This window comes from Epargyreus clarus, unplaced genomic scaffold, assembly GCF_041222505.1.
Source record: "Epargyreus clarus isolate Ecla_fem2 unplaced genomic scaffold, WU_Ecla_fem_2.2 ptg000003l, whole genome shotgun sequence".
Lineage (NCBI taxonomy): Eukaryota > Metazoa > Arthropoda > Insecta > Lepidoptera > Hesperiidae > Epargyreus > Epargyreus clarus.
The window spans coordinates 18,307,016-18,331,593 of NW_027332211.1; the positions used below are offsets into that span (position 1 = coordinate 18,307,016).

The 24,578-nt window shown below is 34.3% G+C and overlaps 1 protein-coding gene across 3 annotated transcripts in view; it reads left to right on the top strand.

Moving 5' to 3' along the window:
* Positions 1 to 24,578, top strand: part of LOC140756562 (zwei Ig domain protein zig-8) — a 468,720-nt gene that overhangs the window by 125,859 nt on the left and 318,283 nt on the right. For all 3 annotated transcript variants that reach the window (XM_073092088.1, XM_073092097.1, XM_073092105.1), the window contains exon 3: positions 6,022 to 6,188. In XM_073092088.1, coding sequence (XP_072948189.1) covers positions 6,022 to 6,188 — 167 coding nt within the window. The remainder of the gene's footprint in view (positions 1 to 6,021; positions 6,189 to 24,578) is intronic.

Consider the following 24,578-nt stretch of genomic DNA (forward strand, 5'->3'; position numbering starts at 1 on the left):
CATGAGGTTTTCATTTCATTATAGATTGTCAAGTAAGTTAATTTCTAATAGTCACCTAATTTCAAAAATCAATCAAATTTGTTTACTTTCAGCAGAGGTTAAAATTACTAGGCTGTCATAAATACATATGCACTGAGTGTATTACCTAATATGTATAATGATGCATGAATACGTGCGCCCGACGTTACACGCGTCATCACCCGACAATGATCGATGGGGCGAAGGAATTTCTGTTTTAAAAATAAACTCCGACACCCAATAACCTCCGTAAGCCCGGTTATTGATGTTACGGGTAATTAATGTGGGGTTACTTCATCATAATCGGGTGTCAAGTCCCTTTTGGAAGATGATATTGACAAGTGGCCGATCGCGCTGACATTGTTAGCTTTTTGATTCGTATCTAACATTTTGATATTTAATCGCATTTTTGAGTTATCTTTCTCTTTATTATATTCTTACCTTTTTCTGATCTTCCAGCTTTTGATGAAGTCAAAGAGTTTCGTATCGTATGGGATTGTAAGTTTAATTCATCACGGGGTGCTTATTTCATGTGGATTTATTGAAACATTATTATTATTCTCATGTTTAGCATACTATAATATGCAAGCCGCAATCTGTAAGTGACAGTAGGTACTACTGCGACCAACAGCAGACTTGTGTGGTTAAAGATATAGGGAACATCTGTTCTATCTGGTAGGTTGCCTGTTTTTTACCGCATTCAATCAATAAATTGCCTGATTATTCCCCTTTAGGTGTCAGATTTCCTATTAGCCTATTAGCTATTATTTCCTTATGTATAGAGAAAGAAAATTGGTAAGATTTTGCAGCTGGTAAACAGCTATCCTTACAGGTCGTTGATCCTGTTATGATTCTTCCAAAGTAAAATGTGTTGGACATTTTTGTCAAATATATGGAAGAACGAGCTCTTGCCCGCGTCTTCGCGCGGGTTACGAAGTAATATTTTCATCCCCTATTTTATCCCCTTGGGCGTAGAATCGATCAAAATCCTTTCTTAGCGGATGCATACGTCATAACATCTACCTGCATGTCAAATTTCAGCCCGATCCGTCCAGTGGTTTGGGCTGTGCGTTGTCACTATGTCACTATGTCAGTCAGCCACCTTTGAGTTATATATATTTAGATTCCAAAAAAAGTTCCAACATTATCAAGCAGAAATCTTTACACAAACAAACGCGCACCATTTACGCTTGTTACTTTTGATCGAAAAATACTATAATCAAAAAATACAAGCTAACAACAAAACCGTTAACCGCTTAGAAAGCCAGAATTACAGTAATAAAGGCCCAAACTAATTCAATTACATGTAAATCGCAAAACTTTTACTCGCTTAGCCTTTATCATGGACTTTTAATGAGCCCCACTAAAATTTTAACTGTATTTTACTGTTTTGACCCCACTATTTTTATGTAGGCACACGGTTACGATTTTATCACCTTTTATTAGGGTCAAAACAATTTATTTTAATTATCTCCTTTATGCCCTTGCATAACAAATGATTACATACGAGAATTGGTTCAAACCAGGTTATAGTAGACGCATGATTTCCGATGTTAAGCCTTCCTTAATATAAATTTAAAATAATTTTGGGGTAATCTTATATATAAAATTCTCGTGTCACAATGTTAGTTATCGGACTCCTCCGAAACGGCTTTACCGATTTTCACAAAATTTTATGTGCATATACAGTAGGTCTGAGAATCGGCTACTATCTATTTTTCATACCCCTTAGTGATAAGGGTTGTTGACCTTTAACATTTTTTAATTTATATGACAACACCACGTTTGCCGGATCAGCTAGTACTAAATAAAATAAACACCTATAAACTTTTCTATCTGTGTGTACCAGTCTCAGCAAATCTGTTAAAAAAGGAAAAGTTCCAACAATTGCTTTTGTCCTATTTTATTCAATTGGAACATATTTATGACCTTAAGACTGTGTCTTTGGAAGCTCTCGAAAGGTTTAGTAATGAAATAATAGCAAGAAACCGATTTTATTTGTGAAAATAGACATAGTGCTAAAGTCGCGAGAAAAGCAGGGCAACGCGGTGAAAAGATTTTTTAATTTCACGTCTTAGCGACAGTTTTTGTCTCCGCTCATGATTAATCTTGTTCTCCACTGCGCATCTCGGGATGGAGTTATTATAATATATCTCACTAAACCGAGTTGTCTGCTTTTTAACTTCAAAAGAGGGGAATTTTAGTTTATCTTGCATTTTTGAAAGTGCTGTAGGATTATTCCCGGTATATTTATTGATATATATGAATATACTGATTTAATATTGATTGTCTTATCTGACTTAAAAATCTTCAAGAACTACTCGTACTGTCGCCGCATAACCGCCTGGTATATTATTGAATGGTTTTATGGTATTATTAATACTTTTGTTGAACAACGTAACTAATCTATGTGAAATGCCAGTGTTACCAAAAACATAACAATAAAGACGATAGAAAATAATTAAACATTAAATTTTAAAAGCTCAGGCGTGAAAATTTATGACTGCGTCATAGAACATTTCTCATTTTAACGGATTATATAAAATAAAATCTTATGCTAGTCTTTTAATCTATAGGACATAAACTGGAATTGATATTAGCTATACTATTGTATAACTTACGGCTCATAAACATTAAATCCTGAGCGCAGAAGTTCTCGCCGTAAACGAGCGTCGTATCCGCATTGCGAAGATAACCAAATATGTAGTTTCACTGGAAACGAGGATAATATACGTGTAATATTATAGTGTTCAAGCTATTATTCTGGATTAAGAATGGCACTGAGCCATGGTTTTCAGGTATTATTATATAGGATATCTTCCCTTTTGCGTTTAGTATCTCAACTTCCACTTCATTTACGTTTTTATACGAGTATCTGTTTCAACTGAGGTCTTATGTCTACATTACCCTGCCTGTCTATTGGAACAACAGGCGGAAATTGTGGTTTGACTTCGGCAGCAGAACAGAACACGAAATTAAAGACATTATAAAAGATTTTCAATATTTCTTTCTTTCCTTACCAACATCAAACAGTCTTATGTCTTGTTTGTTTCATTTCTTCTGTTCATTTGTATTAACAGATTAATATTGCAGATGTTAATTAAGGAAGAAAATTAATTTCTGTTTCATGTTAAACGATTGCAAACTTTTTAAGATATTGGTATTACTAAGATTTCTTCGTAAATTGGGCTGTAATAAATCGTTTTTTGCCGCCCGTGAAATTAGTTCCTAATACTTCAATAAAATCGCTAGAATTCAATTTGACCAGGTTATGATGTATATTTATGAGACCAATTTATGGGACGAAAATAAATGACACCATTTTAAGTAGAATTTTTCAGAAAGTGAGTAAAAGTGAGCAAAATCTGGATTTTCGTAATTTTGTATTTTAGCACAAATTTGGTTGGGAGTAAAGAAAATGTTAGTATATTTAAAGGAATTCAAGCTAAAATACAATTATTCGAAGATTTGAAAGTAGCTTCTAATGAGTAAAATGTATTAAGATAGGATCTTTCTTTCTGGACGATGATATCCGTTTCAACATTTAGCTTATTTTAATCTTGTAATAATTTAGTTATAATTCTTTTACTAATAAAAGTTTAAGCCAATTAAGCTAACTTAAAAATCATCAGCTTTACCTGATTCGTTAATTGAACCTTTTCACATTAATTCATTTTATTATGTTAATTGATTTTGTTATTTTCTCCTTCAAGTCACAAAATATTCTAGATTTTACGTTACGCTATGAGAGGTTTACTTGTTATCTAATTTTGGATTACGCTAAATCCAAACATGATACCGACATTGCGATTTTTCTGGGATAATTTACCTAATTCGGCACGCGTTAATAACTTATACGGGGCGCAGTTCCAATAATTATTTTGGTGATAGGCATCGAAATAACATTCGAAGTTAGTAATCAGTGTTTGTCCTTATTTCGCATGTATGCTTAGCGTCACATACGTTATGTAATTCAATGAGATTTCGTTTGAAATTGTTGAGGCAAACAAGCTAGCATGGATTTGTAATGAAGATCATATAAGATTGTAGGTTTATTGAGGGATTGGTAACAAGTGCGTTACTTATCTTGAGGCCTGTCTTAATATACATGTTAACAATACTGTCTTAATATACATATTAAAGAAAATAATTATTACTCCTGTTATATGGGATGTGAGGCGAATATAATCTGTTAAAAATACTATTACAAAATGCCCCATCCTGTAGTGTTATCGATTTAATATTCATTTTGGAAGAAGACAGCTTTAAAATTATGACACTAAGTTAGTGTCAAACTTGAAACTACTACATCATGAATCATGATGTATCATCTTTCCTACGAACTTACGACGTTAGCGACTAACATTGGCTAAGTCATGTTACTTTTAAGATTACATTAAGTTAGACCCAATGTTTTGAATCTCGCTTATTTTCAATTACTCATCTTTATAGTTAGCCTGGGTCTACAGCTGCGAAGATTTTGGACCTTTCTTTATCGTCTTAATTAAACAATTTCGACACAATAGCGCCAGGTCTTGCAAATGCCACTTAATTCACATCTTTGTCCTTCTGAGGCTTTAATCGCGCTTCATTCCTTCTCCATCCGCTATTTATGTTGCCTCCCGTGAATGGGATACCATTAAACTGAAGGCATTCTTAAATCAGGATTATGTTTGCAAATTAGATCTTCTCGGTAAGCGTCTTTAGATCATGCTTAATGTAAAACTAATGCTTAAAAGTAAGCTGGGTTCCTTAACTTTATTCAGTTACGTAGGCAAATTACAACTAAAGTCCACGGTGTTTATAAAGCACTTCTTTACTATGAAATAATGTTCAGGCATCTCTTTCCATGTCCGAAATACAACGACCATCAATGAGTACATTAAAATGAACTATTACACCAGGATTGGCTTATTTATAAACATTAATGCTAATGCTAATTCTGTAAGTCTGTCATTAAATCTATCAAAGTCTAACAAACTGATCTAACCTGATCTATCCATATCTAAGGTGAAACATGGTAGACTTCGCACATCTTTGAATACTTTAGGCATTATAGTAAGTGCTCATGTATCTGATATCTGATGATAGTGGCTAAGGCTATTTCAGGTACCTAATATAAACGTTTGAATTATGTAGAAAATCTTAATCCCAAAGTATATCTAGAAATATTAACCACGATTTTTTCATCAACACTAATCGTGTATTTTGTTATTTCTTTAATAACAAAATCTACTTAGGATTGTAATGTTTTCAACGAGATTTAATCTTTTATCGCCTTAACGCGTGTCCCCTTAGTAAAATCTGCCATTTTCTGCGTAACCACACCTCCATTTATGTTATCATGAAAGGATCGCAGGTCAGGCTTTTATTTAAAAGGGCAGAGCGCTTAGATCCAAACCTTTTGTGTTAGCCCTCTCTTGTGCTAGGATATGGTCTCATTTACTAGTTTAAAGATGACCCTTCTCGGAACAATGCTTGTTTTCCTCTTTGATGAGTCTCATTTCTGCGGTAATAGCAAGCTTTTCTTATCTCGTGCATAATAATCAAACGTAAAAAACAAATTCGAAGACTAAAAGTAGGTACTCAAGTATTTGATTAAAATTGGGTAACGTCAATCAAAGAACCAAGGTCTTTAAGAAAACAAGTAATAGAAGTTTTTGATTACTTGTTTGATTAAAATATGGTAGCATCTAACGAAGCACCGCCATCTTTAATAGCTCTCTGGTGATAGTCGTTTTATGTGTTGTCACTGTAGATGAATGATCAAGGGTTCATATTCTCTTTGACTACTAGAAAGCTTCATAGCATTCTATATTCAATTTCAGTTGTAATGCCCTTTTCTACACTCATGCAACTACAAAAGAGTACCACACAAACACAAAAAATAATAAAGACATAACAGAAATCTCTGTTTAGATGTTTGCCTAGTCTGGGATCGAACTTGGAATTGATAGTGTAGCATAACTGGATCTAGTTTAGTCATGAATATATTGTCCCCAGGTGTGTGCGACGTGGCCGGCGGGGCGGGTTCCATAAACGCGTTGCCGGCGAGCGTGTCCGCTCGACTAGCGCCCTCCTTCGACGCGGCGACGCCGAGAAACGTCACCGCCCTGGTCGGCAAGTCCGCGTACCTGAGCTGTCGGGTTCGCAACCTCGGGAATAGAACGGTGAGTACTTAAATTATTGCTTAGTCTTAAATTATGCTAATGAGGTATAGGTATCATTCACGGGTTTATTTGTGTATGTCAGTAATTGTTGATTGAATCTGTCCAAGGCGTAAGTTAAATTTGCCGCCTCTTCATAGGAATAGGTCGGCGAAAAAAAGATCTTCGTAGAAAAATGAATAATGAGTAATGCAATCTTTCAAATAAATCATTGAATACGTCACGAAGGTGATGTCATTTAGAAGATTTTGCCGCCCTTCACAAAATGACGCTCGGGGCTGCCCTGTCTGCTCCCAGCAAATTATGTCTCTAGGTAGTTGCTCTCTGGGTAGTTGCTTTGATCCGCAATATTCTGAGCATGAGCCTATATATAATGACAACTACTAAGCTACAAGCAATCTGTCTTAAAATAAAATGAATGAACTTCCGTTGTAGATTAATGTTTTGTGATCATCTTTATTTATCAAAAATAATGCAATAACAATTTTGAAATTATAGTTTTTGTTCAGCAATCAGTGATTGCTCTATTAATCTTAAAACGTATTAAATATTTCAATGAGCTACCAACTCAAACAGTTAGGTAATACCTCCGAAGTTTGAATTCTGATTGTTTTAATAATCAATTAAAATTAAAGATAACTAATAAATGAAATATTAGAGAAAGAATTTTGAGTTTACTTTAGAGTTTAATCGATCTTTTAAAAATGTTGGAAGTTTTGACATTTAATTCTAGTTATCTCGGCATTTTTATTATCTAAATCTGCGGTCTGGTATTGTTTTAGGGACCTCGCTAGATAAGGGACGTCTAGACAATAGTCTTGTCAAAACTCTATGACGAATATATCTAGCCACTATTAATTTTGTTACTACAATGGTATGTCGCGCAAATGACTTAATATTAATGGCAAAAGTTTATGTCTAAATTTAAATCAGATTATTAGAAATTACATTTTATATTTTATTGATCACCTTTTAGATTAATTTGTCACATTGTTGAATAGTCACTACTTTAGACAACTGTGATTGACCTTCTTTCGAAAATATTTCTATAAAGTTATAAGTTAAAAATCACAGTTAAAAATAATAAATTAATGAATTTACCAAAAACAAAATGAGGACTTGCTAATATATTTATGTTGGTATTCTAAGGGTAATTCTTTTAGCAAAGTCTTTATAAAAATTAATGAAACCATACAGCTTCAAGGTTCGTCAGGTCTCGGGTACTTAGACGATCTTAAAACTAGGTTAATTTAATACAATATGGTGTTGCGTAGTAACTGGGGCCTCGCTGATAAATTAATGGACAAAGTTTGGCACTAAACGTTTTTACTGTTAAGTAGTAATGAATTTAAATTTATATGCAGAGGATAAAATGTGCTCCTTCATGTTATATATAGAAACAACGAATGTAGTCCTGATGGTATGTGGCCACTACCATCGACATTAATAATTTGAGGGCGGTGGAAACCTTTGTGGTTCGATTCCGGAATCATTACCGCCCCACCTATGTCTGCCTAATAAAATCAAAATTAAGATTTTTTTGTTATATACTTACCATCAAGTGGCTTGCAAGCTCGTTTAGTGTTCCAGTATTATAATAAAATAAATAACCTCAGTTAGGTCCAGATATATACCCGAGGTCGGCCTCAGATACCTTGCTATCCCATAGGACTAACTCAGAACACCTCGTATAAGTATTACATATCACGTTTTTTGTAACGCTATATAATTCTATTTTCAATTAAATATTGTCGGTAAAGTGAACAGTAATCAAAGGTCCAATAACATTAACTATAATTAATGGTTAAAGTTTCGTGTAACCGGCGTAGTTTAAGTTTCATATTAAACTTCGTTAGGTAATCCGGTCAGCGAGAAATTGTTCCGAATTTGAATTTAATTGAAATGATTTGTGACAATTGCCTAAGTGTCATATTGTGGGAAGGGTCATCTGTAGGGACGGTGATTAAAGGAGCGTTGTGTTCCGGGTTCGATTCTGTCTTTTGTGTACTGTAAATTAAATGTTTTTTATTTAGTCTATGTTTAGATACTTGTGTATAGTGTTAATAGCAATCAAGACATAGAAAATCTTAAAAGTAAGTGTAGTATATAGCTACTGATATAAGTGTTTAATTTGTCTCAAAATTTTATAGTTTATCGCTTTACCAAATAATAATCAAAATATTTAGATACCACTAATTAAAAACTTACAAGCTTGCTTCGGATTCGAATCTTGAACTATACAAAAATGTCTAAAAATCTCACCTAATTACCAAGATCAATGCATGTACATTTAAATTAGTTAACACAGCATTGCGCAATGATCGGGGTCCGATAAATAATTAATGGTCAAAGTTTAGCTCTTAACGGGGAGCATAGTTTAAGTTTTGTATTGAATTCACACAATGGGTTTGCCGGGGCGATCCAATATTGCCCACTTGTATAATATTCATTGCCTTTGCAGTACCCCTAATGCGAAGGAATGAGATAGTATCGTGGTATGACTTTGCTGTAGTATATTACGGATTTTAAAGATGATAGAACACTGAGAGCCGACCCTGGAGACTCCACAGCAACACCTAATTCTGCCTAATATAAGCGATGTTAAGAGTTGCTGTGTTCCGCTTTGAAGGGTGTGGTAAGGAAGACGCTTATCCGAGTCGTTTCTACTTAGTCCTCAGGGTTAGCAAAGCTACTGCGCCAATCTCCGGTAGAACTTCTGTCTGGAGATAATTATTTCACCATTCGGTGGGCTACTTTCTGGTTAGATACTTCCATCATAGTGAACACTTATGACTAATAACAGCAGTGTTAAGCGTTGCTGCGTTTCGGTTTGAAAGGACACACTTATCTAAGGCGTTCCAACCTATAGAGGATAGCAAAGCACCTATCGCCAACCTTCGGTAGAACTTCTATGTGACTATAATTTGTTCACCATTACGTGGACTGCATGCCCGTTTGATACTTCCATCATAAAGTTATACTGCAACGGCCTCGCAGACACTTCGGGATTATAAAGAGTTAATATAAAACTTCAATTAAGATTCAACGAATTCAAGAACTGCCACTACAACACACACATACAGTGTGTAGTAGTAACTACTACAAATCAGTTGGATTACTTTGGTGTGCTATTTAGATTTTAAAAAGTAATACACACAACAAATATTAAAATGTTCTCTCTTTTGGGATTTTGATAAAAAAAATGATAAAAAAATAAGATACTACTTGCCTAATTAATTCATTTAATAACTAAGATCGCGAACTTGAGACTATGATTTAAAGCGAAAAGACTTTTTATTATAGTAAATTAATTTATTACTTAATTAAGATATCTACTTCTTTACTCATGATGAGGTTAACAAGAATACGTAATAAAAAGTATAATAAAATTAAATAGTATAAATAAAATATATTTTCAATGAATGAAATTATAAGAAACAAAAATATTTTGTATTCTGGTGTACCTACGTGCAAAGACGAACTTTTCCTATGGAAACTATATCTATAGTCTTCACATCCATAAACTAACCTAAAATAAACACATCCATATTCATAAGGACGGAGGAAAAAATCCCTTCACATGATTATAATTTAGATGTAGAAATTGGCACATAATCTATCTACACGAAAATAATCGGTGTATACAATAGTTACAGAATCCGTTCGCATAATTATAATCGGTGCGTGAAATCGGTATTTATAATTTAGTTCCAGAAATTGGCACATAATCTATGTACATGACAATAATCGGTACTAAAAATCGGTAGATACGTATTCCCTCCGTCTGAAAATTTATCGGTGCTTGAAATCGGTATGTGTATAATCGCACCCAGAGGCGTTATGTTCGCGCCGCATCCGCTGCGGAGGCTGTGACAGGAAGTGACAGCGACATCTAATTGTTTGTGATAATTGCGCGAGGGGGCGCACTGTTTATTTTCATCCCCTGCTACGAGGATTAAAATAGGGGTGTACAGTCGTTTAGATGTGTGTTAGTAAATAAATATTAGAAACGAGGATGTGAATGATATATGTATATGTGTTGAAATAAACTTGAACATTGAAACGAAATGTAGATGGCACGGAATCTAACGATTTACTCGTATTTTAGTAGGAAATATTCATGTACCTAGATAAATAACATCAATGTCCATCAAACGTAATACTGTTCCATATACACAAAATTGAATATAACATTTATTTATTTTATTTAATACAATAATATAACATAATCATATAATAGGGCCAAGGGAGGAAGGTACATACGGTAGGACGTTTGTCCTACCGTATGTACCTTCCTCCTATGTTATATATATATATAAATTTCTGAATATGGTATTCTGAATCTGATTTTCTTAATCAGATTCTACCATAATATAAATTTTACTAAGTTAACTTTAAAATCAGTGTTGCATTTCGTTACCCTGACGACACCTTACATAAGGTACATAACTAAAATGTTTACCAAAAATAAACATCAACAACACTTCAAAATAAAGTGTTGCGCATCTATAACGTCATTACCTTCAAATTCGTAGATCTTCATAACGCTTCGTCTTAACGCAGTCGTTATAACGCAGTAGGCCCCACTCTTAGGTATTTGTTTATGGTAATGGCCATTATGAATATTCATACCGCCCTGCTCGCGTTGTGGGGGGGCGTTAAAATTATCATAACAGTAGCTAGATAGCGGTTTAGTGTTATCGAGAGTTTACTGTATGAAATCTGTTTGAATTGCCTAATTTGTGCCATTTAGGAAACTAAAATACGATTAGGTGATATAAATAGGCTAGCATCAATTTTAGGAAATGTTCATCTCAAACGATAATCGCAAAGTAAAAATAAATATTTTTTTGTAACAGTCAAATGAATATGATTCTATTAGAATTCCATCAAATTCGATCATACATGCGTTGTGGCCCTTATATCTAAGTTCAAATGCTTTTTTAACTAAGTCTCCTTTAACACACCCTCTAAACAGGAACACAGTAGAGCAAAGGGCATTGCCGTAGTTAAATCGCAAGGAATTCCTCAACCTTTAGACAAGAGCTTAGGGCAGATCTTAACGCAGCTCCATCATTATAACGTAGACCTCCCTTTAGTTTATGATAATGATCAACATGAATATTCATGGAGGGAAGGGAGGGGGCATTAAAATTATCATAACAACGGCCTGATAGTGGGGTTGATGCGTGATCAATGGCAGTCGAAGCTATAATTTTATGGTTATGACCCGGTGACGGTCTGATACTTGGAATCGTTCGGCAATTGCTCGATAACTCAGATTATTGCTGGGCGTGATATTGTCTGACAATTGATTGAAATTTATACGTATGTTTGATCTGCGGATTTGTTTTGCTTACATTATCCTTGCAAACATTCACATGACTACGGGATAACTGTGAGAGGCTTAAATGCTAAACAATTTGTTTTATTTTCAATCCACACCACTAAGCTGACAATCATCACTTATTGATCAATGAGTCAGGTCCTCAAAGATGAAGTTTCATAGTAGCTTTACATGTTATTTCTCACGATACAAATATTTGATTAAATAATTGCATACTAAAACTTTAACAGTAGTAACAGACAATAAAGTTAATACTTTATATGATTAATAGCAATATAACACATAACGTAGAGATTAAGTCAATAAATAAATTAAGGCGAAACTTGAATAATATTTAATCTTTAAGCCGCTCCCAGGGTTTCCTTCTTTCCAATTAACTAGCTAATAAACTTCAATTTAGTTACAAAGTGGATATTGATTTCAATACCTGTTTAAAACGTAATATCCACTACATTATTCACCAAATGTAATGTATTGGACCAAATAAGCTCAATAATAATAATAATAAGCATTTATTTCAGACAATATAGACAAAGATACAATGAGATCAATGAGATTGCGAGAAATTTATTATTAGCCGTTGAAGAGATCCACTTTGACATTCAAGTTCTATGAAATTATCAGTTTAATGGTACCAAATTATTTTATCGGAATTATTTGAAATGCAAATACTCGCTGTTTCAAATCAAAACAACGATTAATAGTAATTAATAGTAGATACCCTAGTCGATATGGGAGGTTTGATATTTGAATCTTAGGCACGTAACTCTAATTTCGAAGTTATGCTTGTAAATATTAGAATATGTGTCATTTAATTGAATTGATACGTCTGATAGTTTAAGAAAATATCTAAGGTGTAAGAAGTCTATCAATATATACTTGACCAATGTGGAAGACCTAAGCTCCACTCACTTTGGGGATAGACCCGTTCATAGGAGTGGTAATGGGTTGACAACGAAGCGTAATAATAATTCGTTCTTCAAACTCATTATGAGTGAACGTGACCGTGTCATTCGGTCAGTGATTTTGTGAAGGATACTGCGGCGCGGCTGCTTTATGATCGCCGGTAATTAAATGGCAATGGACAGGTGAATGATGCTCTCTGCCTCTACACTAGAATATTGACATGCTGTCGCTTGTTTTAGCATTAATAAAGTCGATAAAGATTTATTAGCATGATATTGATTTACAACGAACAAGCAAGCAAGGCTTGTTTGTTCGTTGTAAATCAAACGTTGTGTTGTACATCGAGTCGAGATGAATAGAGTTGTAGCTGTGTATAATAGTCCATAGGAAAGCAGGAAGGCTTTTACTCATAGCATCGTGTGTCTACCTTTAAGACGAATGGAACTTACGTTACTGAGCTTTAAGGGATATATGCTTCGAGATGTAACATGTCATATGTTATGGACTTTTTATGTTTTGAATTGTAAGACAATATAGCTACTGAAATGTTCTTTGAAGTCAGAGTTAATTGTAAAATAATACATAATATTAAACATTCTGTATTATTTTTAGAGAGAATCCGTTTCTTATTTTCCTTGACATGTTTTTCCACACCATTCAAATAAGTAATAAAACATTTTCATAAATACTCAACAAACAAAGTTAGGAGTGCTTAAAATTTGAACAGTATTGAGTGTCAGTGAACTGATTATGTTTGCGCGTTCGATAAAACTTCAGGCTTTATTGATTGATGTTGACACCAACTTTTTATTTCCGCAAACTTCGACTTTGTCACCCGGTTTAGTATTACTGACTGATATTAATCGGTTGTTATTAATGGCTGTTTCATCTTCAAATAAAACGGGAACTTGCTGCTGAACTGGGGACTTTTGATTTCCACAAATATGTGTAAGTTTTTTTTTAATTTATGACATTGATTTTGAGTATGTTAGAGACGTGTGAAAGAACTCTTCCTATGTTCTATGTAGTACGTTTTACATTTTGATAAAATTAAACAAACCACTGTAACCAACGGTGTAATAAGTATAGCTTAATGTCTAAATCTATATATAGAAGTATACATAATATGTATAAATTAGTATGTCTATGTTGCACGGAGGTAACAACCTACAACAACCTAGTATATACTATATACCTATTGACTCCTTCAATACAACATTCCTTAACAGACAGAGCTGTAGTTAGTCAATAACAAAGTCCACTCGTGATTTAATAATCAAACAGTAATCATTAGCAAGATCTTCACTTTTGTATACCATTAGGCGTTATACTCCTAGAAAATCCACAACAACCGAAAGTGTAAAAAACGTACTAAAACACAAGGTAAATGATACGGTGGGGAACACTGGTTTTGTTGTCCACTTGACCCTGAGCGGAGAGGTGAGCAATTAAAAATTCACCCTCGTGTTTATCATTGTAAAAGAGTACACGTGACGTAAGCTCCATAGGAGCGCTTACACCTTACGACTACGATGGCCAAACGACCTACGATAATCGTGGCGGTTGTGGAATCCCAGTTGGACCATGAAGGGCTCTATCGTTAACTTCACCAGACATTTGGGGGTTATACCTTGTTACAGGGCCTACAGTATTTCATACCTGTTGAAAAAACCAACCTCAATTTCTCTGCACGATGTCTCTCTGTCGTCTGTGCGACGTGTGTGTAACATATTGTAAAGAAAAAAATAGTGTTTATCACAAATAGTATTAGATTAAGCTTATTGATTTAGTTATAATTACAAATAAAAGTATTTAAATTTTAGTATTTTTTAGTATTTCAGTTGCTGTTGTGTAGATGTTAAATTATAACATTTAATTTGTAGAAATCGATAAAGTAAGTTTTCAACTGAAGTTCACGTCACTCATCACTTTTGTTAACTTTTAAATTCCATGAGTTTATTTTCACGTCTATTAATAGTTTCACCGAGTAGCAACTTGCCCCATACTCATCCATACCTAGACTCCGGCCGCGGCGCGCGCAACAAAGGCTCTTTGATGTGGCCGCATTACTGCTGCCTAGGGTTGGCTTACGTGTACAATTTGTATCTTAGTTTCCAATTTTGAGCCGGTGAATTTTTGTTTTAGCTTTGTTAAAATTCGTATACAAATTCAAGCGAGAATTAAGTGAAATACAGAGTGATGAATTTTAATTGTATTTGCTAAAATTTGTCTTGTTTATCTAAAGAAGTAGAACTTACTTGTATGTCGTATAAAAAGGCGTGATCGAGCAGTGCTATTGTCCTATAAGAGGTCAGATAAAATCATGTGCGATAATATAATGCTAGGGTGTATGTTCATCTGGTAATTTAATCATAATTTTCAAAATAGGATTCTACGTCAAAAAACTAGCAAAATCTAGACACTGTTCTGACGTGCCAAGATATTATGTAAAAACAGTGCCGTACTACTGATTATCCCAGTGGTTCTAATTTATTTGCTCTCGTAAATTCAGACGTGAAACCGTCACTGTCAAACCAAAAATATTTTAGCTGATTAAATAGACTCCGAATCGGAACACGTTCGAAAGGCTCATTACGTTCCAATTTAATAGCTCCAGCTAGCGTTTGCGGTATGATTCAATTTGTCAAATGCTCGCCGTTTTATCTCCGGCAATCTATTGAAAAATCGAACAAGTCTCCGATTTCACGCTCCTATATTGCTACGTGGTTGATATATTTATGGCCGTGTTTTCCGAGTAGAGTAGGTACTGTGTATATATGTGTGTTTTGCTATCATCTATCTACCTATTGTTCTTATTAAATTCTTTGTCTATAAAAGTGTGGCGCATAAACGACTGGTCTAAGTATGAATTTCTTTTGTGTTCAAAACTTTATGATTTGACTTACGAATTTGTATATATTTTATCTGGATACAAATATAAGGATATAAATATTTTTAATATAACTAAAGATATATTAAAAATATTTTTATGTCAATTAAATTTCGAGAAAGGTCAGGGATTCCTTGGGTATGCGTGTAGCAAAGAAAATTATGGGGAAGTTCAAAAAGGATAGTACGAGTGAGTAACTATTTATGTGTTAAACCACGGCGATGACCCATAAACTGCCGTATTTATGATTATGATTCAATTTGTGGAATGTAATTCCGGTTTTATCTCCGCAAATATATTGAAAAATGGAGCACGTTCACCGATTTCGCGCTGACGGTGCGATTCTGCTAACATGATTACGCCCCAACTTTCTGTTTGTCTGGTACATTGCACAAATTATATTCTATTTTAATACGATTTTTGTGGTTGTTAAAATATTAGCCTATGGCCTTAGAAGAATCGTTTTTTAATATTGAAGAAGCAAACGAGATTGCAGTCCGCCTGATGGTCATTAGCTACTCTGAAGCTCATAGACATCTTTAATCAACCTCAGGAAAGATCAGAGTCCGAGCTGTGGACAGTTGCATAACCAATGAGGACTTAGTTGGGCCGTCCCGGGTAGGTAAGGGTGGTATGGAAGACTACCGCACCCTTCAACTCGGAGTGGTGTGTAGTGGGTGTAGTGTTAAGGGAACAATCTTCTATTTATTTGTCCCTCGAAGGATGTAAAATAATACATAAATTTCGTCATGTTATTGGAATAAGTTAAATATTTGTATGAGTTAATACAGTTAAGTCTTCCAATTAGTAAGAAAGCTAATTAAATTACTTGCCATCGAAAAGTAAAACATTGCAGCTTAAAAGACGGTTCTTTCATTGCATTTTCTTCCAAGTATATTGCCTCTTGAAGGTTATTTTTCCCATCTTCTTAATGTCTACAGCTACAGACCAGAATTCGGGCTTTCTTAATCTCTTTGGTATTTCCACGAAACTCTTCAACTAACATTTTGAAAGCATTAATTCCATGAAAAATAAAGAGGTTGAATAAAAGTGATAGGGAGATGCAAACATTCTCGTGTTTTCGCTATCTATTGAACAATGCAGTGTTTATTTGCACCCGCCACCACTGCCTCTCCACAATAAAGGGGTTATAATTAAAACTGCAGTTGTTCGCAACTGCTATAAAACTTCAAACAAGCCGCCATAAAGTCAATTCGAAGGGGTGACACAATAACCGAATACGCTTATAAAAGGGGTTGTTGTACTTTACAAAGGAGAATATTTTATTTATAACACTAACACAATTATCTGTGCCCGGGCATAATGAGTTTTAATTACAGTTCACCTAATTAATGCCGTTTTGTGTAGAATGGGGGCTGAAATAATATTTTAGGCCAGCATTTAAATTTAGATTCGTATTAATAAGATTAAAGGCTTTGTTTTTGGTTTTAAGTTAGGGATATTTTACCCTGATAGACGATAGATAGACTTCAAACTAAAGATAAATGCTCAATAGGTACCAACTTTGTTGCTGCCATAGAAGCATGCAAGCGTGCTATTGAACTTCAGTAGTCGCTAAAGCATGCTACACGCATTTGAAGTCACAGATATGTGTAATTGTGGCTACTTCTCAGAATGTCTTATATATGTTTCTGTATATATTTCAGCTTTGTTCTAAGAACACTTCAATAGCACAATTCCATTTCTCGTAGATAAAGTAGGAGGCTTTGTCTAACCTTGAGAGCTAAGGGATGCGCAACAGCGTTTTGATAAATTATTCATCAATTGCGGTTAGTTCAATGCCAATTGCCGAGGCTCCAGTAGATACGTCATTGGCCTTTCTAGAAAGAAAGTGGACGCTGTATGGAGCAGAAGACAGACTGCGGCTGAAGCTGGGACTATTTCTAGAGCAAGTGGGGAAGGAAACACATGCTACGTTAATGCATATGAACGAACTTATTTGTCTGATTGTCTTTTTTTATAACACGGGAGTAGCAAGCGAGTATGCAGTCCTCTTGATGGTAAGTGTCTACTGCCGCCCGTGGACATCTGTAATCAACCCCAAAATAAGATTAGATTTTTACTTGAGGTCGGCCGAGTACCGAGTACTAAGCTGGAATGCCTCAGAAAAGTATGTCTCACGTGTCAAACGTGACAAAATGACGATTATTAGCAAATATCCAAAGTCATTTCCCATTTCACCGTAATAATACACAGTAAGAATGTGGCGACTAACACTTCCATTTCTCTGGGTTGTCCTTGATTCCCCATTTTCCACATATTTTATTCATATTATGGTCCATTTATTTATTCCTATGGGATGAACAGGTATTTGGAGGGAGGATGGTTTCCTGAGTGGCCATTGCCAATAAGTTTATTGACTTTTCTCATGAGTATGTAACGTGTTAAATAAAGGCTACGTGTATATAGTATACACGTAGCCTACTAATTTTACTACTTTATTTAAATGTGCATACTTAGTGGGTATTAGTCCAAAGATTTAAATTTAAAAAACGCTGACTTTATTTATTCTATTCGAAATATCATTTAAATTGACTTTTCATTCAGTCAAGGTTGACCAAAAATTGTGTAAAAACATTTGGTTTTTTACACATCCCCCATAGTTTTCGTGTGGTATTTAGTATGTAGTTCTAAAAATCTTTGAGACTAATCGTTACAGTAATCGCTTACTTTATGTAGATATTGACTGTACTTATTTCTTCAAACAACCTGATAAATTCATAAAACCTTATACAAAACCTAATATATCTCTAACCGATTAATATCCTTATTCATACATTAATAAAAATACAAAATTATAAAATTTAAAATTCTTCAAAACCCATGAACCGACAAGATAAAATTAAAATGTGTGAAAGTGCACTGAACAATGTTCTAACTCGGCAACTTCTCTCGGCGCGCCGCAGATTCATTTAGCAAGACGAAGGAGGGTTGGATATAAAATTAGACAGAGTAACTTCTGGTAATTTTATAGTGGAGCGAGTAAACTATTACAAAGTTCACATTTAATAAATTCTAACATACTTAACTTGGCTCTAGCTTTTACAGGGTTAAGGAATAGCTATATTTTTGTTTTTTTTTTTTAAATATAAAATTAGCAAAGGTACATGTAGTCTATCTGATGATAAAATCAATGATTTAATCAATAGCAGATAATATAAGTCCCACCTTAGATTTCTACAGATACGAGTACGTTGCTAGCTCTGAGGACTGAGTTGGAGCGCCTTCGATGTGTCTTCATGATGACCTTATAACAGTAGCACTTAACACTCCTTTTATTAGACAGCGATGCTTTATCTTTCTTTGTCATTCTATAGTTGTTAGCAAAACATCGGATTAGCTATAGTCTTGCTTTTTATAATATAGGTGGAGTAAATTAGTATGCAGTCTATCTGATGGTAAGATCAACGATGTAATCAATCCAGAAGTCCCTAGGTTGCTTACATATACATAGCTAACATTAAGGATTACGTTGGAACGTCTGGATAAGTACCTAACATGTTTCCCTCACAATATATCTTTCAAACTGGAACACAACATCACTAACACTGATGTTATTACACATCATACAAGAATCATCAATCATCTGGCTTTGGAACATTGTTAACATAAAATATTAATTTTTAATCCCTTCGTTTTCTATCTTCAACAAAAAGTAATAACAAATGTGTCGTAACTTCAAAGTGACAGAACTATTCGTGGTCCATTCGTAGGGACATAACCATTACACCAATTTCTAGTAGGCTGAAATTGTCAAATGTCGATATTTTTGGACAGGCAAAACATCGGATAGATAGATGGATTAGATATAAATAACAGGCGCAAGAAACTACATAAGAAAGTGTATCCTATATGCCCCAATATTGTGATATGTGAGGAGATAATGTGTTTTGTTTATGTCGATAACATGACAAGTATCAATGGGGAATCGGAACACGAGTTGAACACCGCCGTTGGCAAGCTTCCAGGCTTACCCTGTTCAGTGATCACTTATGTGAAAGAAGAGCGATATTCGTACGATTCATAAAAATAGTGCTGTTTAATTGTGTTCATACAACGTTGATTGTATCAGACGTTACTTTGCGGAAATCCGTTCTATTAGGATTAAAACTACTTTGCAACAATCCGCTACCGTTATGTATGAAGGTATAAATTTTAAACCATCTGGTATGTATCATTCTCCCTTCCACAAAGGATAAGTGGATCGTTATAGTAGATCTTAAATGCAATAGAACCCTTTAAGGTTCGACTCTAGAGACACCACCGCTGTACCTATTGCTGCCTAATAACAGCAGTGTTAAGCGCTTACTTCGGTTACTTTACAACATAAGGGAGACACTCATCAGAGGAATTCCAACTTAACCAACAACAACTTAACTTTCCAACATCATTATTACTATTGACCAGCTAATATGAGATACGCTATTGTATAAAAAAACCACTAAATCTAATGTTAAAATTGCAGCACTAAAACAAAATGTTTTCTTAGTCTTTTTTAACAGTTTGCGAAGTTTGCGATCCGTGCAGATAATGGCCGGTGGGCGATGTTCTACAAAGGAACTGTTTTTGAAATATGCCCTCTTCAGCAAACTCATTGCTTGGCTGCGAGGAAGGTGCCGTTTTGTGTTCAAATTTCTACTATATGTCGCTGAAAAGAAGAATATCTTTAGTAGTTTTTAGTTTACTGTATTAAAGTTAATAAAAATACTTTACTGAATCTAGGCTAACAATTTTTTATTTGTTGTATATAAGTTTAGTGGAATATTTATTTTACAGTGAATCACATTTAAAAACATATTTTTATTTATTGCTTTAAGGCTTATTTATAGGGGTCGTCTAGAAGTTAAATATTAAATTTATCTCAGTAGATCAAATATAATATATTTTGAAACTGATATTTTTTATTTGGATAAGGATTACAAAATACACTACAGGTTTTAAAATACTGTTTAAAGTAAATCTATTCACGATACATTTTTAATGTTTGATAAAAAAGTAATAAAGTCACTCTACCTTATTTAATGCAGTTTATTATTGTTTTTACTTTTACGGTATAATTATTACAGATCCTTCAGTTTTGACCATTCAAATATCTTCACGAAATGGTTCAAAAAGTCGAAATGTAAAAACAAAAATGTTTCAACTAGGGATGGCGATCTGGAATCGATTAATGAAAGTCTGTTTCAACTAGGTATGATCTGAAATCGATTAATCGAAGAATTGATATTTTTGGCCAAAATGATCGATCATTTCAATCGATCTCCAGTAATGGACCGATTTAGTGAAATGATCTTTTATACTAAAAAATGGAAAGTCGATCTTTTGGAAGTTGGTTGAATGTGTTATAGACATTTTTTGATGACGGATACCTATTTTAGTGCTGGATTGGTCCTGGTGACCTTTTTTTAGCTATTTTCGAAAAGATCGAATATCGATTTTTGGAGAATCGATTCTTTGGAAATCGTTTTTTTGGAAATCGATATATTACACTTCCATTCGAATCGATTCAAGAATCGATCTTTTTTGGAAAGAATCGCCATCCTAGTTTCAACCTGCCACGTCATACAACTCGGATGCATTAAGAGCGAAGATGAGAACGTATAAGCTTTTATCTTATAAGACCGGCTATTATTTATCTCTCGTCAGTTATAATTCAATTTGGTGGAGTTGGCGCCCGCGCCCCGGACGCAACCCCGCGTTGTTTACTGCGGCCAAGGGTAGGGTCTTACTGCAAGCGGGCATTTATTTCTACAATTTAAAGTGGATTCTAGATTAGTATTTTTATTTTTTTCTTAAATAATCTTAGAATTTAGGCAATGGAGTGTAGCGACTTTCCGCTACTCGTCAACAGATGGCTCTGGTGAATCACGCTATCGAAGTTTTCTAAACATCTTGCATAAATACAAGCTCCGAACTGAGACTGTCGGAGCACGGCCGCTCCCCGGGCACGATCACCTAGCCCGGCGGGAGATCTCCCTTTGCCAAAGTCAGGGTTTGTCTGCGTTTCTATTAAAATAAGATTCATAAGTAAAAACTACAGTTTTAAGTCTATTTTAAGACACTACGATTATAAGATAAGATTAATACAATGATACACATACTTAGGTTAATTGTTACGTATTTATGAAATTTTTTAAGGTTTTGAATAAAATCATCACTTATTAAACAATATATGAAATGAAATTATTTGAATATAAATCAAGATCCAGAAGTATGACTTGCTTCTTAAGTCTTTTTATATATTTTGACATATATTGTACTTCACAAGATTCTGTAAACCAAAATCACTAGTTCAAATACGACATCTAGAGGAAATAACCTTTTCCCACGTTTTTGGTATTGAGTATAGTATAGCAAAATTAAAAATACATTTTAGTGTTAACTGCGTATTGTTTTCTCGCTAATCTGTCTTTTATACGCCCTCTGTAACTAGGGCCGTACCCTCTCTGCGGATGTAACGGTGTTGTCAGGGTAGTGCGAGGCAGGCGCCGTAAATCTGCCAGTTTATCAGTACGATGGAGGCTTCCACAACCGCCGTGGCTGATAAATGGCTAGAATAATAAGGAAACATCATGTGAATTTCTAAAGTATAATGTAAGTGAGTCTTACTTGCTACCAGTTTAAGCGTTTTAAGATGAGTTCATACGGAGAAATAATTTCTTGAAATAGTATATTTTATCTTTTCCTTCCCTTTTTTTCTATCTCATATCTTTGTGTACAGAATGTAACATTTGTTTTATTTTTTACCGCTAAACAAAATAGCGATGATTTTATTATTACTTTTTTCCGAAGCTAAACCTAGCAAGTTAGCATGATTCACGTGCTGATTAAAACATTAAATTCTTTCAATAGTTCTACCTTTCTAGTTACTTTTTGAACACTTGCAAAATAGCACTAGTATTTGTGCTCGTATATTTTCAATATTGAAAGCCCGATCTCAAATGGATTTACGGTATTTTTTCATTCAAGCCATGTTTGCTTCGAAAGTAATATTATCTTCAGCGCTAACTGCTTTTTCTGACCGTCCAAAAAAGTTTCCCCAAGACTGATGATCCAGGGACTAAAAAGCTCCGAATCACGCCCCTGACAAGTTCCAGGAATCCTTTCAGCGACCGTAATCGCTTGGAAAAGGGTAATATTTTTTTCGGAAAACATGAACGTAATGATTTTGTTGCAGGGATGAAAGGAACGCTTCTTGAAACGTCTGAAATTTAATGTCTTTTTCTTAAATATGGTTCTTACTTGGAATAAGATATAATACTTACAAATTTATTCAAGTGCCTTTACTTATTTAAGTGTATGTTTATTTATAGATATTTTAACAATTATTTATTGTTTATATTTAATAATAATAAAAATGATGCTTTTATCGGTTATCGGTATCATCGGTTTTATACCATGGAATAACCAGTCGCTTCTAAATTAGTGAAATCCGAATCTATTCAGTGCATAATGAATAGCCACACTAAATAATCAGGGCTAAACAAAGGAATGAGTGGCAATTTTCCCGAAAATACACGAACATTTCATCTAAATTTAAGCTCGTGTCTGTTTCCCATCAGCTGTTTAGGAGTTATGGCCATTTGGAACAAGGGGCCTAGAAATTTGGTAATTAGCGAATGGACTGGCCGGATTGTGGAGTTGTATCGCTTGGTGGCGACAAATTAAATTATCTCATTAACATAAACATACAGACTAATTTGTTTTGAAGTAGCGGTCGCTGCACAATTGTAAAATAAAATTTTGGAATTATAGTGAAGTAAAACGTTATTTCTATCAATTACAATAAATTATTTGTAGTTCCGGTCAGGCTTAGTACACACATCTACACTATCTGATGACGCGTTAAATAGAATAAGTACCTAATTTTTTTTTCAAAATGAAGTTTCCATACCGGCATATAAAATCGGTTTTCCTTTAATACTTATCAAAATCGGCCCGGCCCTGTTTGCCATTTAAGCATTTTTAGGTATTCCTTATACATTCGGATTGGCCCTCCACGCCCACTTGATAAATTCACCCTTCTTTCGTATGCTGTTCTAAGAGTGTGGATACGTGTGGATATGAGCATCGGATGTAGCCATGCGGCCCACGTCCGCGCCGATAATGAGCCGCCGAACAAACCGAGTGGCTCCATTCAATCCTCGCCAATTTAGATCGCAACCTTTTTCAGTCTTTTCATCTCTTTTGTGCCCTTTCATGGTTCATTCGAAGCTCTACCTCGCCCTCTTATCATAGTTTTGTTTGTGGAAAATCTATGAACTAATGAACGTTTATATACTTGTAGAACTCTAGAACCGCTGTGAAAATATTTTTCGTCGATTTGAAAACATAATTTAATAGATACTATATTTGCAAATGCCATTTAGGATCTATACTTCAAGCAATAGAGTTTTAGATACACACAATTATATGCTAGGTCCTTGATAAACCTTCGAAATCCATATCGCAGAACCAATGACACGAAACGGAATAAACACTCATTTCGTCGTCAGTAAAAATAGTGTATCATAGTTCTAACCGAAAAAAACAAAGTTATTTCTGCGGTTGCTAAATCTAAAGTAACATTTAACAAAAATTTCACTTATCTCTAAAACTATGAAACAAATCTCGTTAAAAGTTTTTAATTTTTCATTACCGTTTATTTTATTTACATTTTCTTGAAAAAAATTTAGGGTTTTAATTAACCTAAAAAGAGATTTCCAAAATAATACCTAAAAACATATTTCAAGTTACTAATCCACAGCATTGTTCAAAGTAATAAGGCTTTCGCGCGAATTGAATCAGGCACTTTTCAAATTTCCAAAACAAACAGCTGTAATGAGAGCACGCGTTTCGATCAGCATCCGGGAACAAAGGAGATGAAAGGATGGCGTTGCAATCCAAATTGGCCAGAATTGGAAGCGCGACCACATCCGCATTTTTATACCCTTGTCATTTCGTTAACTTTTCCGATAATGATGAAATAACATTTTTCTTTTATATTACGGTTTTGCGATCTGAGGCTTAACGAATACTGTGTTATATGATTTTAGACTAATATTATCACGGAATTGAGACATTTTACTAAGTAACGGAACTGTGCTGCCATATCTTCCACAAAAGTTTTTATATCTGTTCATGAATTTTAAAAGTTAATAAATCTATTTGGTTAATTATTGGTTGTGCTTAATTTCAATATAATTAGTTGTTTCTAAGTTGTTAACTTACCTAACAATTTAGAAACAAC